The sequence below is a fragment of the Centruroides sculpturatus genome, unplaced genomic scaffold, assembly GCF_000671375.1.
Source record: "Centruroides sculpturatus isolate CEXI.00-Female unplaced genomic scaffold, Cexi_2.0 scaffold2456, whole genome shotgun sequence".
Taxonomy (NCBI): Eukaryota; Metazoa; Arthropoda; class Arachnida; order Scorpiones; family Buthidae; genus Centruroides; species Centruroides sculpturatus.
The window spans coordinates 19,423-34,375 of record NW_019386589.1 but is presented as its reverse complement, the minus strand read 5'-3'; the positions used below and the strand labels follow the sequence as shown (position 1 = coordinate 34,375).

Genomic DNA, 14,953 nt, shown 5'->3' with positions numbered 1-14,953 from the left:
AATTTTTATAATAGGGAATCAGTTGTTCAAGTTATCTTTTAAAACTGTATGAAAATCACTGTTGGATTATCAGTTTGTTAGGAGTTGGGTGTTTAAAAAGAACTAAATATTTAGGTAAGGATTCTTTAAATTGTAATTTTTGTATTTGTTATTAATAATGAAATAACAGTTAATTTTCCTAGAATGTAAAGCAATTACCATAATTTCATGCTGATAATCCATGAGTTATCTGTGTTTAAAAGTCAATGTGAAATTGGATGCAAGTTATACAATGATGTGTTATATGCCGATTTTAAAATTCAATTGCAAACTCGTCAGACAGGTTATTCCTGTAATTTAAAAAAAAACTTGATCCATTACTTCTTTACAGTGAATCATTTTGTGCATACACAATTTACATGAGAAATATCACTGCTAACCAATCATAGATGTGTACATAAAATTCAAATGTTTTAAATTTTAATTTTTTTAATTGGCATTCTTTTAGTCTCACAAACACAAATGAACAATATGGAAATTCTCATTTTTAAAATTTTCAAAATTCTTTTAATTAACTGTATTAAATTAATAAGTATAGCATTTACAATAATTTTAATAATGTTAAATTTAAATATTTCAAAAAAACTGTGTAAATATAATGTTTAATTAAATGTAAATGTCTAGAGAACAGAATGGCTCATTTCACTGATTAGTTGCATTTAACTGTGGATAGCCTTGGAACTCATAAATATTTATATTAATATTTTATTACATGCAGTATTTACTGTATATAATTATCAGTTTTGACAATCTCGTATGTAAATTACCATAAAATACATTCAGAAAGATTTTATTTTATTCACCGTACAAGAAGAGGAAATGACTATCAACTTTTAATTATCTCATGTTTAAAATAAAGCATTAATAAAGAAACATTTTACATATTTCATTTATTCAAAAAAAAAAAAAAAAAAAAAACAATGGCTAAAAGGGCCTGTTCTGCTCTTGGGCCCCATACAATGTCTCAACAGCTTTGTCTATTATACAATGAATTATGATACTAAGATATCAAATGTTTTTAATAAAATGTAATGAAAGTTTAAAAATAAAAATAACACACCAGTTACATGATTTTACAATATCTATAATTTAGTCTCTATTAAATTTATTTTCTTATTGATTTTATAATTAAAACATTTATAGTAATTTATTATTAATTTTAATATAAATTTTTATATATTTCTCTTAATTACAATAAAGGTGCAAGGAATTCTGAATGTGAAATACCTGTTAATGAAATTGGCTTTTTATGGGATGGCATTTGTTTTGGAGCACTGTTGCTTCAAAAATTATTTTTTAAAAGTTACTATTTTGAGCATGTTGTAAATGAAATAAGAGCACAACACATCCTTGCTTCAAGGTAAAAATCTTTGTTCTCTGTTAGATTTAGTGTTCTAAAATGAAATAAATTACATAAATAGTTGTTTCATATTTTTCACTTCATTTATTTTAATTATCTTTTAATTAAAATAAATGAAATGAAAACTATGATAACTATGAAAAAACTACATTATAGAAAGTATCTAATTTATGTACATTCAAACATTTGTGCAGTTACCATAATTACAAAATTAGTCATAAAATTTTTATGTAGAAATAATTTTTTTTTTTGTTAATTTATAAATCCTGGATNTATATTTCATTTATTCAAAAAAAAAAAAAAAACAAAAACAATGGCTAAAAGGGCCTGTTCTGCTCTTGGGCCCCATACAATGTCTCAACAGCTTTGTCTATTATACAATGAATTATGATACTAAGATATCAAATGTTTTTAATAAAATGTAATGAAAGTTTAAAAATAAAAATAACACACCAGTTACATGATTTTACAATATCTATAATTTAGTCTCTATTAAATTTATTTTCTTATTGATTTTATAATTAAAGCATTTATAGTAATTTATTATTAATTTTAATATAAATTTTTATATATTTCTCTTAATTACAATAAAGGTGCAAGGAATTCTGAATGTGAAATACCTGTTAATGAAATTGGCTTTTTATGGGATGGCATTTGTTTTGGAGCACTGTTGCTTCAAAAATTATTTTTTAAAAGTTACTATTTTGAGCATGTTGTAAATGAAATAAGAGCACAACACATCCTTGCTTCAAGGTAAAAATCTTTGTTCTCTGTTAGATTTAGTGTTCTAAAATGAAATAAATTACATAAATAGTTGTTTCATATTTTTCACTTCATTTATTTTAATTATCTTTTAATTAAAATAAATGAAATGAAAACTATGATAACTATGAAAAAACTACATTATAGAAAGTATCTAATTTATGTACATTCAAACATTTGTGCAGTTACCATAATTACAAAATTAGTCATAAAATTTTTATGTAGAAATAATTTTTTTTTTTGTTAATTTATAAATCCTGGATCTGTAGCAAGATTAATTTGTAACTATATCAGAAGGTTTTTATAGTAAAGCAATTTGCTAAAATTTTATCATATGTCAGAAAAATTCATACATTTTTTTAAGACAGAAAAAAGGATAAAAAAATAATTTTTTTAAATCACATTCTATTTTTTTCTTGAATATGATTAATATGAAACTTCGATCTGTATAAATTAAATATAATAAAGTTTCTTTAATAAATATAGGTTATTGTGAAATCCAAATTAATTAACAATTAAATTAATCTTATTTACTTAATGTAGCAATTACAGTAGAGCGTTGTTTATCCGAATCAATTGGGGACTGGGGTTGTTCGGATAACCAATTATGTACGAAAAAATATATTAATTTATCCCGTGTTGAAATTTTTCTCCGTTGCGTGTCACTTTGCGTTGAATTTTCGTCAATGTTAAGCCTAACGAAGACTATTGTATCGTTAAAAATTATTTTTTTATTTTGCACAAACAAAATAAATATATTGAAAAATATAAAAACAATAAAAAATTATATTTCAGAAGTTAATTTAGTATCAAAAACATAAGATATTTAAGTAGCCGAAGACATAGCCAAAGATTACAGCGCCACAGCACTGGCGAAAATTTAAATTTGTTGACTGGAATTCCTTCAGATAACCGACCTTCGGATAATGACGCTCTACTGTATAGGTTTTTTTGTTTTTTGTTTTTTTTTTTTGCATACTTCACAGTCAAGCCCAAATGGAAACTTACATGAACATTATCTTTCCTTTGGAACATGCCATGGTATGATTGATATTGCATAGATTACAATGGAAGTTAAACACTACTCAAATTGCTTTGAATATAATTTTTATTTATTATGTTTTATTTATCAATTAACTATACATAGACTTCTTTTATGATGAGAGACAACTTACAAAATTTCTTCCATATGTCAATAGAATAGTTCAGATCAATGTCACAAAAAGGTGGCATTGGTGTGACTTTTATTTATTTTAGTTGCTTCTTAACCCTTTTCTTCTAAAATTCCAGGCTTTATTTTTCTAGCTCTTTACTTGGCTTGTGTTTGTTAGCATTTTCAGGGGGAGTTCATGGGATTGGTTTATCTGGAAGGGTCATTGCAGGCACATCTTTAGGTATAGGCCTACCGGGCCTAGGCCCAGGGCAGCCAGACATTAAGAGCCTCCTAACATTTGAGACCTTGAAAATATGCAAAATTGAATAGAGCAACAAGTAACAAATGATTATAAACAGTAAACAATCAAAAGATATGTTTGATAAATTTTATTAAACATAAATATAACAATATGTTTAGCAGAGAAAGCTAATTGAAAAAATTTATGAACATTAACCCTCCATTACGAATTCCTTAAGGGGGCCTCCAAGCTTTTCTTGGCCCAAGGCCTCTCATGTACCAAAGACAGGCCTGGGTCATTGAGGTGTTTTTGAAATTGTTGTCAGGTCATGGAAAAAGAGGACAATTCACATCCATTGGGGATATATTATACCAAATCAAGAGTCACAGCAATGACTCCCTGCCAAGTAAAAAAGTCACTCTTTAAAACTTAAAATTTTTTGGTTTTTTTTTTCAGTAATTAACATCACACAAGGAACTCTTATTGATATAGACCAGTGGTGGGCAAGCAAAAGTTCAGTGGAAGCCGAAATGTAGGTTTTGCAAAAAGCATGGGAGCCGCAGTTCTGTACTTTTTTATTCTGTACCGAAATTCTGTACCGTGATTTTATTATATAATATAAATATAATATAAAACAAATATTGAATTTTTTTAATAAACATATTTTCACAAAATTGTGGAAATAAAATTGTAAAAATAATAATAAAAAGCAGAAATTAACACTTTCAGCAAGAGCCGCATGCAACTCAAAAAGAATCGCATTTGTCCATGTGTGATATAGACTTTATTATTGTATGTGGAATTTTTGTCGATGTTAAGCCTAATGAAAATTTTTTTTAAAATAATAATCATGGCTACTGTATTGTTAAAAATTATTTTTTTATTTTGCATATACAAAATAAATATATTGAAAAATATAAAACAGAAAAATTATATTTTGAAAATTTATTTTAATATAAAAATTATAATGCATAGTGACATCCAGTATCAAAAATGTACTGATACTGTAATGAGATATATCGGGTTTAACCCTGCAGGTGAAAGGTTATGATATATGTCAGGAATAACACAGCTGAGGTTATGACCCAAAATGCATATCCACATCCAATAATAAATTCTATACCAATAGTGTGATATAAGTTACGAAAAAAAAGCCAAAAATTTTAGGCTTTAAACATCTACAGAAACTAGTAACAGAAATGGTCATAAAAAGTCACTGACTGACTATATATATATAGGAATCAGGGTTTCCAATTTTTGGTGGTTGATTCTCCACCCTCCAAATGTCTAAAATAATTCTGAATATCTTGTTCAAAAGAAAATTCTTTACTTATAGAGAATGCAAAGTTTAGAAATTTTCTATAAAGGGGTTGCTGAAATATAAGCAATTGAAAAGTGCAAAAATCACCAAACAAGCTGTATTTTTTTCTTCTTTTTATCTGACACTGCAGATGCTCTTAGAAAGAAACTATTTGGTCTAGAAAGCTCAAATTTTAAACTTAAGCCTTTCTTGTTATGAATGAGGTGATGGTGAAACTTCTGGCTGGTGGGGCAAAGTTCCCATAGAGCTAATTCACTTTTATGGCTTAATTTTATACTTATAAAGATAAAATTGAATCTAAACAATGAATTTTCTTCAAAATGTTACTCAGAATAACAAAAGCTCAAAGTTATGTGAATTAAAACTTTTATAATTTTTCTAAGTGGAATATCAAAAGCATCAGTCAGTGATATGTTTGATTGGCAGTGTAAATTGTACCATAAAGTGTTGTGACTTCACCACAATGCCGGACTGCAATTTTGTTGGCTACATGTTTGATCAGTGCTCAGCAACCATCGACCAAATTGCACATCATTGTCTTATGTCTTGATGTAATAATACAATTATTAAACAAAAAAACAACTGATAACTAAACAAAAACATCTGAGATGTAAAAATTTAGACAACAGTCAAAATTTTTCTTAGCAGTTTTTCTTTGGTAAAAATAAGCTTGGCACTTGGAAGTGAAATGTAGTGTGGTGTGTATGTGGATGAACAATACAATACAAAGTTGTACACACAAAAAAAAAGGAAAGCTTTATTTTCCTTTTCGCGTGGTTCTCTGTACACTTGGTTCTTTAGGATCCCAACTATGTAGCTCCTATATGTATAAGACAGTTTCGATAGGTCCTTTTGTATGAACAAAGGCAGGTGACACGTGTCTGCAACAAAAAATGATTTAAATTGAGATATATTTCTGAATTATTATAACTAACTTAAACAATCTTAAACTAACTTATATACTAAAAACAAAGAGAAAAAAGTAAGATGAGATGAAGGACTCATAAAAGTGCAAAGAAAACAAAGAGAAGGTTGGTGGGGTACCCAGGCCTTTTGTAGATCTTCAATTTTCACAATGTTGGGAGTTGTGCTCAATTTGTCTTTTTTTCTGTCCTTTTCTATATCAAAAATCTGAAAATCCTGAAGTATTCACAAAGCTCTCAGTCTCAGCAACAGTACTATTCACTTGTTTCTCTCCAAATGACCTAAGGTCTATTTCTTGTCCTACTGAACGCTGACTTCGACCTTTCTCTTTCCGTCTGCTTTCCTCAAACGCTATCTCAAGAAATGCCCCTTTTTCTTTTCTGACACCCTCGAGGCATTTTCTCTCTTTTTTGTTCCCCCTTTTTGTTCTTGGACAACAGTTGCCCCCACCTGTAGAGAAGGAATGGATGAGAAAGTTCTAGAAACAGTGACATGAAGGTCAAAGGCTTAAGATTAATATAAAACATATATTTAACCCCTATGTATATAGGCATGGCATACTGCCACAGTAGAATACAATAATACAGGTAAAAATCTTTTGGATATTGCTTCCAAGTACCAAGCTTATCTTTACCATGAAAAACTGCTAAGAAAAATTTTGATTGTCATCTAAATTGTCATAAGTTTTTACTTGGTGCGATTTTTTATCTCTCAGATGTTTTTGTTTAGATAGTAACAATACATTATATGGTTGGTGCTGAATTTCAAAAATTTTTCTAAAAAATTAGTTTTATGGTTTTATGATAGTCAAAGGGAGAAGTGTAATAACTCCCATAGATCAAAATCCACAGATTGTATGAAGAAAGTTATATGATAAGGACTCAATAATTGAACAAATCCGCATGTACATAACCATCAAAACAAAACAATTATTTAATCTGATTGCTCTCAATACATATAACATGGGAGCCAGGTAGTACAATTAACACAATCATTTCACACTACACAACTAATTCGTGTTCTAACTAGATCAGAATATTTACACATTTATACATACACCTCCCGCTCCTCTTTACACTTAATTCCCACGTTAGCCCTGGAGAATTCACGATAACACGTTGACTCCAAATATGATGAAAGCACGTGTGTACTGATCCTCAATAATTCAAAATGAAATGTTCCATTGAAGTCCTAGGGTGATCCCTGACACACTACATATATATTACTTGCTGATATATCACTAATTAGGCACGATGGACATGGATTGTCCCAGTCTGGTAGAAATTATCCCTTTCATGACTGATCACCATGAACATCCTCTTTAAGGTCCCTGCTAGTACTTCACCTTTTGTCCTTCTAGAACAGTCCAAGGAAAAAAAAAAGAGAGCACACAAGGTGAAAGTTCCCCAATTTATACTTCTCACCATCTGGAAGTAAGTCTTCTGCATGTGGCACTCCCCTTGACCAATCAGTGTGTTCCAAACGTTGTACCCCAAAAAAGGTAACACCAGGACAAAAGAGGAGGAGATACCATGATATACCGTACAAATTTTAAAATGAGATACATAATAGCGGGACATTAATTACAAATTAATTAACGACAAACAAAAAAATTTATCTTTTTATTCGACTATATGTTGTATATATAATATATATACATACATACAACATATACAGGTAGTTGTATAGTAGTACAGAAGCATACAGATGATAGAGTACTTAGCATATAGTATCATTAAAAGTTTAGTGTGAATTTTTGCAGAAAGAAAGAAAATTTGAAGATAAACAAATTGAATAAAGAATTATTTTATGATATTATCATCATCATCAAACTTTATTTAGCAGTAGGAAATTTTCCCTGTTGCTGAGGGGAAGTACATTTTAAATTAGTAGAATACAAATTATTGAACATTTATAACAGTACAATAGTTGTAATAGTTATTTTATAATCAGTTACATTTTAGTTTTACTTTGATATGTTTAACAATGAATAAAATTACAAATTACATTTTATGTTGATACAGTAGAGCGTCGATTTTCTGAATCAATTGGGGACTGGGATTGTCCGGATAACTGATTTACATACGAAAAAGTAGTTTAATGTATCCGATGTCGAAATTTTTCTCCGTTGCGTGTCGNTTCAAACTTTATTTAGCAGTAGGAAATTTTCCCTGTTGTTGGGGGAGAAGTACATTTTAAATTAGTAGAATACAAATTATTGAAAATTTATAACAGTACAATAGTTGTAATAGTTATTTTATAATCAGTTACATTTTAGTTTTACTTTGATATGTTTAACAATGAATTGATGATATGTTAAACAATGATATGTTTAACAAAAAATTACAAATCACATTTTATATTAATAGTAGTAGTAATACAACAGTATATATAATAAGCATTATTTTTTTTTTCTAATTTACTTTGATAAGTCTAATTAGTTAACATTTTTGTGCTTTTGATAAAGAGATATTACATATTATTATATTTGTTACCAGAATATTCACTGTGAATATTTGTTTATAATAGTCTACTTAATAATATATTTAACATTTTTTATAATGTAAGAACAAGTAATTTTTCACATTTTTTTTATAGTTATGCAGTTGATCATTATTTCAAGTTTACCCAGTTAGTTTAGTATTCCAATTTTTTGATACATTTGGTAAAGTAATTATATATTTTATAGAGTTCTAATTTATTCATATTGTTTAATTTGTTTTTATAATTATGAAAGGAATCTCCTTGCAGAATTTGAGTAATATTGAAGAATTCACATGTTTTTGATAGATTATGACATTTTAAAAGTAGATTCTGTTAATTCTGCTATGCGTGCATTGAAGTCTCCCAGTAAAAGTATATTCAGAGTAATATGTTGCCAGCAATCTATTAGTTTGAATATTTCATTTAGTTTTGATAGGTTATTGGGTGGAATATAAGTAATCATTAATATTATTTATTTGTAGTCTTTATTACTTAATAATGGTTTATTCATTGCAATTAGAAGAAGAATATAGTTATCCGACTTTTCAATATGTTGTATTTTACAAATATGTTTTTTATATAAGTATACATAGTTTTCCACTTGGGCATCCAGGACCTGGAGATTTTTGAGCTGGAACTGATATTGTAATATAGTTGTTTAAGAAGTTTGAGTTGTAAGATGATTCAGATATAATTCAAGTTTATGTAATTCCAATTATGTCTGGGTCGTATTTCTGTTGAAAGATATTTAGTGAAGAAATTTTACTTTTTAGACCTTGACTATTCCAGTTTATAATCAGAGTTGCCTTTTTATTATTATTGATTTTTGTCTAGTGATTTTTACTATGCTGTCCATATCAACTTGTTGGTTCTGGTGTTATGATAAAAGGAAGAAAGTTATCCACATTTACTAAATTTCTCGTTTCAAGGTTAAATGTTATTCTGTTTCAGTCTATTATTAGGATATCATTTTGTAGTTTAACATAATGGTTTTGTTGTTTTAGATCGTAGTAAATTGGTAGTAATTGTTTCCTTCTTTTTCGTGACTTGTTAGTGAGATATGGTGCAATTTGCAGATTTTCCCAATTTCCTGATAGTTTTTGTTGCTTCTTTGATATGAATGTATTAAAAACTTGGTCTCAGATCTGTTTATTATTAAAGGTTACTCTAATAACTGGGTTAGTTAATTTATTTATTTGAGTTATTTCTAAGATTTCATCTTGAGATATGTTGTTTACGTCCAAGGAAGTATTAATAAATTTAAGAATTTCTGGTTTAGAGACGTTTTTTGAAGTGGGATAGTTATATAATATTATTTTATTATAGTGATAGTCGTTAACCAAAGTATCCATTTTATATTGCATTAGATCTTTTTGAAGTTTTAAATTATCAATTTGCTGTTTCAAGTTGTCTATTTGATCTTCCATTCTTTGGAATTGTATTTTGTTTTCTTGTATCGTTTTGTGTATTAAGTTCAGGTCTTCTTTTATTGATGTCATTTGTAAAGATAGTGTATCATTAGATTTATTGATTAATTCCAAGATTTTGCTCCATAGATCTGCTGTTAAGGTGTTGTTTGAATTTAACAGCGAGGATGAATAAAAGTCACTGCACTCACCTGGTAGATTTTGTGGAGTGGTATCCATATTAGTTCCATTTGAATCTGTTGGAAATTCTTGTGTGCTATTTTCCACTATTGTGTTATAATTTGTTATTAGTTTCATGTTAGTTGCGTTTGGTTGCATTCTTTTACTTTTGATTTTCGTTCGGCTTAGCAGAGGTCGACCACGTTTAACAGGAGAACGTTGCATAGTTATTAGTTGTTATTAATCCTTGTATCTAGTAATTTCTTATTAGTTTAGAACACTATTAATTAAGAAAACTGGAAAAAATTGCACAAGTTCCTTGTTACTTTCCGAAATGTTAACAAAAAATCACCAACAGCGCTGCTGTCCAGATATGCCCCCCATTTTATGATATTATTAAAATATTAAAGAAGAGGCTTAAGGTAATGTCCTGGACTTAACATAAGTGATTTCATAGGCAAATACTGATGATGAAAATGATCCCAATCATACTTTTTAAAACTGATTTATTATTGAAATTAAGTGTTAAATGTCTCTTGTAACACTTGTAATTCATTTTCAGCTATTTTTAGACTTTAAAACTTTTCACAACAAATTCTTCTGATACTTATATAATATATATACACAACACACATAATTTTAAATTACTTATTTTATATTATATATATGTTACTGTGAATGACTAATTTGTAATTTTAAAAATTAAAATTAAAAATTTAAATTGTGTGTAAATATTTATAAATTTTCAACATTTAAATCAAATATTGATAACTTTAGAGGTGCTGAACTTTTATATGAAATCCATATGAAAGAAGTTCAGGAACAAAAGAGAGCTGAAAAAGAAACAATGAAAAAAATAAAACTTAAGTTGGATCGAATTCGAGCTCATCAAAAAAAAAGAAAATATAACAAAGTTTCAGAGACTCACTATAGAGGTAAAAAAAGTATTTTTAGAATTTATTAGTGTGTTTACATTAATCTAAGAATCTTTTGCACTTACTTGAATACACTAGTTATTTACATTATCTAAACAAAAACCAATAAAAGATAAGACTAACGGAAATTTCAGAATTATTATTTACTAGATAAATAAACTTTCAAATTATATTTAATGGCTGCATTTATTTATATAAAATATATATTGTAATCTTATTTATATTTAATCTTTTCAAAACTTCAAAGAGTATAAATATCTTACATTTATTCTTTCATCTTTTCTATTGCATGCCTGTTGTTGTTATGTTCCATTATAAATTACAGTATTTTAGTATAATAATAATAATAATAATGTCTGTTTAATATATTATTAACAGAAAATAATTTTTATGTATAATTGGGGTTTTATATAAATTTTTCATAAACTATTTTTTGTAAGTCAAAAATAACACATAACATTGAAAATTTTATGAAGTATTCTAGAAGAAAAATTTATACAAAATTACAAAACAATCAAAAAGTTGTCCACTTTCTGATCAATGGACAATTAGTTGTGTATTGATTCATTAATGCCTAATGAAATGAAATTATCAGATATTTTAATACAGTGGGTGATTGGTTAACAAGCATAATCTGTTCTAAGACTTTGTTCACTATCTGAATTGTTCATTAACTGATTATTGATTTACCATAGGTTTTTATGGAAATTTGACTAATTCATTCTGGAGACCCCCAAAAATAAAACATATATACTTTCTTACTACGTTTATTTGTATGTAATAAAAAATGTACTTAAATACACAGTCTTGCATTTTTATTAGTCATGTTTTTTCCGTTTGAAAGAGTTAAAGAATCTGTCTAATATCGATTGCTTTTCTCTCTTCAGGATTTTTCATAAGTAATTAATAGCATTGCAATTGTAGAAATCCCCAAGCCTCAACCTGGTTTGGATGCCATTCTAAGACTGCTGTTCTGACAGCCTCCCATTTTTTCAAAAGATCTTTAACAGCAGATATCGGCATTAATCCTCGTTTTCAGAAGAAAACATATCTTGCCAAGTTTCTTGGTGTTCTTCATTCAAGAGTTCTTGGTGTTCTTCTGTCATCAGATCTGTTTCAGGTTCCATTATGAACTCTTCGATGTTCTTTATTTCTCAGATGTGATTTTTGTTACTCTTTTAGCTGCTTGAGTCTTCTTGATTATACTGTATCTTTCTTAGATAAGATTGAACTGCGGCCTACTGTAGACCTGTTCACGCCATACTGCCCAGCAACATTAGACATCTGCCCACTCTCTACCTTTGCTATTATACTCTCACCTTTCGAAAACTTAACGACAAAACTTACTGCCTGCCCGACAGTCTCATGAATACTATAAAAGAATTGTTTTTGTCAGAAAAATAAAAGGCTGGAATTACAAGGGAGAGTTTCAAAGTTCGGAGGAATACTATCTGATCAGTATATATCGGGTTGGACATTGATGTCAATGGTATTCATTATTTTATGTTGCTTCTTCTTGTATTTGTTTTGTGAGGTGTTTGTTATCCGAACATGTGTTCGTTGTTTGAACATAACAAACATTTTCACAAAAGTTTTTTTATCTGATTTGTTCGTTAGCCGATCACCCACTGTATTTATTAAATGTTAAGACATGCTATTGTTTTATACATTAATTTTTTTTAAAGTTGGATTAATATATATTTGGTAAAGTTATAATTTTTCAATTAATATGCTAATTTTAGTAATACGTTCTGGAGATTTTGATACAATTGAAGAATATTTTGAAGATACTATTGAATTTGAAAATAAAAATAGAGATGAATCAGTGGATAGAGAAGAAATAAAAAAACCTGTTGAAAATCAAAAACATGGATTTATTGTAAGTATATATTTATATGTTATGTTGTGTTTATTTATGTATGTTACATGTAGTTTCTGTTTTTGTGTGGCATATTGTTGGGGAATAGTAATCTCAGGCTAAATAGCATTACTAATTTTAAAATAGTTATTTTTCAGATATGCTAAAGTATTATCTTAATGAATTTATATAACCAATAATATTAACAGAGGCTAGTGATTTTGTGTGTATTTTTCACATCATTGCAAAAATTATACTAGCTTATTAATTTTCCTAAGTATAAGATAAAGTTTATTATTATAACTATTTACAGAAGAGCATAGATTATCTGAAACAATTCAGGACTGGAATTGTTTGGATAACTGATCACTTACAAAAAATATATTAAACACAAAACTGTACTGTATATATTTTGTATCACACATCTTACAAATACATACCTTATGTAAAGTAGTTTATTAAAGTAGGCCTACAGTTTAGATTGGCAGGGAGGGGAGAGTGCTGCAGCGCCACAGCACTCTCCCCCTAGCGGAAATTTGAATTTGCTGACTGGAACACTTTCAGTTAACTGATGTTTCAGTTTATTGGTATTCGGATAATCAATGCTCTATTTTATTCATAATGCTTTTGTGTTTTATTGATTTGCATATATTTATAAAATTTATATTTGTAATGAAATATAATATCATGGTAGTATACCACGATATTATACACTATGTTACCATTTTTTAAGTAAAATAAAAATCCTTAAAATACTGTTGCATTGTTAATTTAAATGTTTCCTGAATTATTTAAGTTTAAACATTCCTAGATAATAAACAAATGCAATATTATTCTGATCTATGTAAAACAAAAAACTAATTTTAATACATAATTAATGTGAATTTATATATATATACAGTTTAACCTGCTTATAACGTCATCCATGGGACCGGCAGTTTTTTGATGTTATAACTGAGTGTCGTTATCTGCGGGGTCATAATTTCAGTCCCACAAAAGTATCAAGTCTGTTTAAGAATCTATTATAAAATTCATCTAATTTAATATCGTATGTATAAAAGTGCAAACTAAATATTTAAATCAACTTTATTTACATTATTATGTCTAAATTTACAACGATGTAATTAAAAATTTCAAAAATTATTTTTTATAAGAAATTTTTATTTGTCAAGTTTCGATAATGGCGGCACTTTCGGTTTTAACGCCTGGATGATAATTTTCTCGTTTCTTGCTTATCTATCAATGGACATGAAGTCCAATATATTTCACTTTTAGGTTAAATTAATGTATATCAATTAAAAAAAAACAATAAAAATATTCACTTAAAAAAAGTCAGTTATTTTAGATTGTAAACTACAACACGAGTATGAGAGCTATGCAGACTAACCCACTGTCACGTCGTTTAAAGGGGTGGCGCATCTCACCCCACCGAATCAGGTGGTGACAGTACCACCCACAATCGTTCTAGGAAGGGACTCTGACTGAACACGTAGTATTTTCTTTGATAAATAAAATTTATAATTTAATTTTGTAAATTTAAGAGTGCTTCAAATATGACGTTAAAACAGGGTTTTATGTCGTTACAAGTGGGTTTTTTAACATTATCTAGTATAGTAAAATCGTGGGACCGATAAAAATTTGACGTTATATTAGGGTTGTCGTTACATCCGATGTCGTTATAATCGGGTTAAACTGTATATATATTATAATTAATTCAACCTCAATATTTATGATTAACATTGAACTGAAATGACTGCTCACACTATTCCTAAAAGATTTCAACTGATATTAAAAAGTTTACATAAAAATGTAATTCAGTAATGAAAATTATAATGGTAGAAGTTTTACTGTGGATTAATCACAGTGTACTGTACAATTTACAGTATTGGTAACATAAAAAGAAATTCTGAAATAAAAATATATTAAATTAAAGAAAACAATGATAAGAAAATATAGTCATATCTTGATATAGCAACTTCCTCCTTTATATGGTGCTACCTTCATAATGCACCAATATTCACTTGTGAATGAATCTTCCCTATAAATATTAAACAGAGTCCTCAGTATCTGAATTTTGCATTGTAAATAGCATTGTTTCATCAAATCACACAGCTTTTAAACTCAAACTTATGTATAGACCTCAATATTATATGAAATTTTTATTGTTGCAAGTGTTTCAATTTAGTACCATATTCAGAAGTAAACACATGATGGCTCTACATCAAAGTGTGATAACCACCGGTGAATTGAAGTGTTATATTTTCCATTTTTTTGCGAACGAAACAATGAT

General features: G+C 28.0%; 1 protein-coding gene across 1 annotated transcript; it reads left to right on the top strand.

Annotated features, from left to right (window-relative positions):
- The first annotated feature begins 17 nt into the window (after positions 1-17).
- On the top strand, positions 18-14,239 carry LOC111615367. Its single transcript, XM_023356784.1, has 5 exons — positions 18-114; positions 1,240-1,399; positions 10,648-10,805; positions 12,548-12,684; positions 13,565-14,239. Exons 3-5 carry the CDS (start codon positions 10,676-10,678, stop codon positions 13,607-13,609), a joined length of 312 nt encoding a protein of 103 aa, XP_023212552.1. The 5' UTR covers positions 18-114; positions 1,240-1,399; positions 10,648-10,675; the 3' UTR covers positions 13,610-14,239.
- Positions 14,240-14,953: the final 714 nt, after the last annotated feature.

Bases quoted from the DNA above. Each gene is read 5' to 3' on its own strand.
- LOC111615367 (XM_023356784.1), top strand. From the start codon at position 10,676: ATGAAAGAAGTTCAGGAACAAAAGAGAGCTGAAAAAGAAACAATGAAA. The intron at 10,806-12,547 runs GTAAAAAAAGTA...TGCTAATTTTAG, and splicing joins TTCAGAGACTCACTATAGAG to TAATACGTTCTGGAGATTTT. The intron at 12,685-13,564 runs GTAAGTATATAT...ATATATATACAG, and splicing joins ATCAAAAACATGGATTTATT to TTTAACCTGCTTATAACGTC.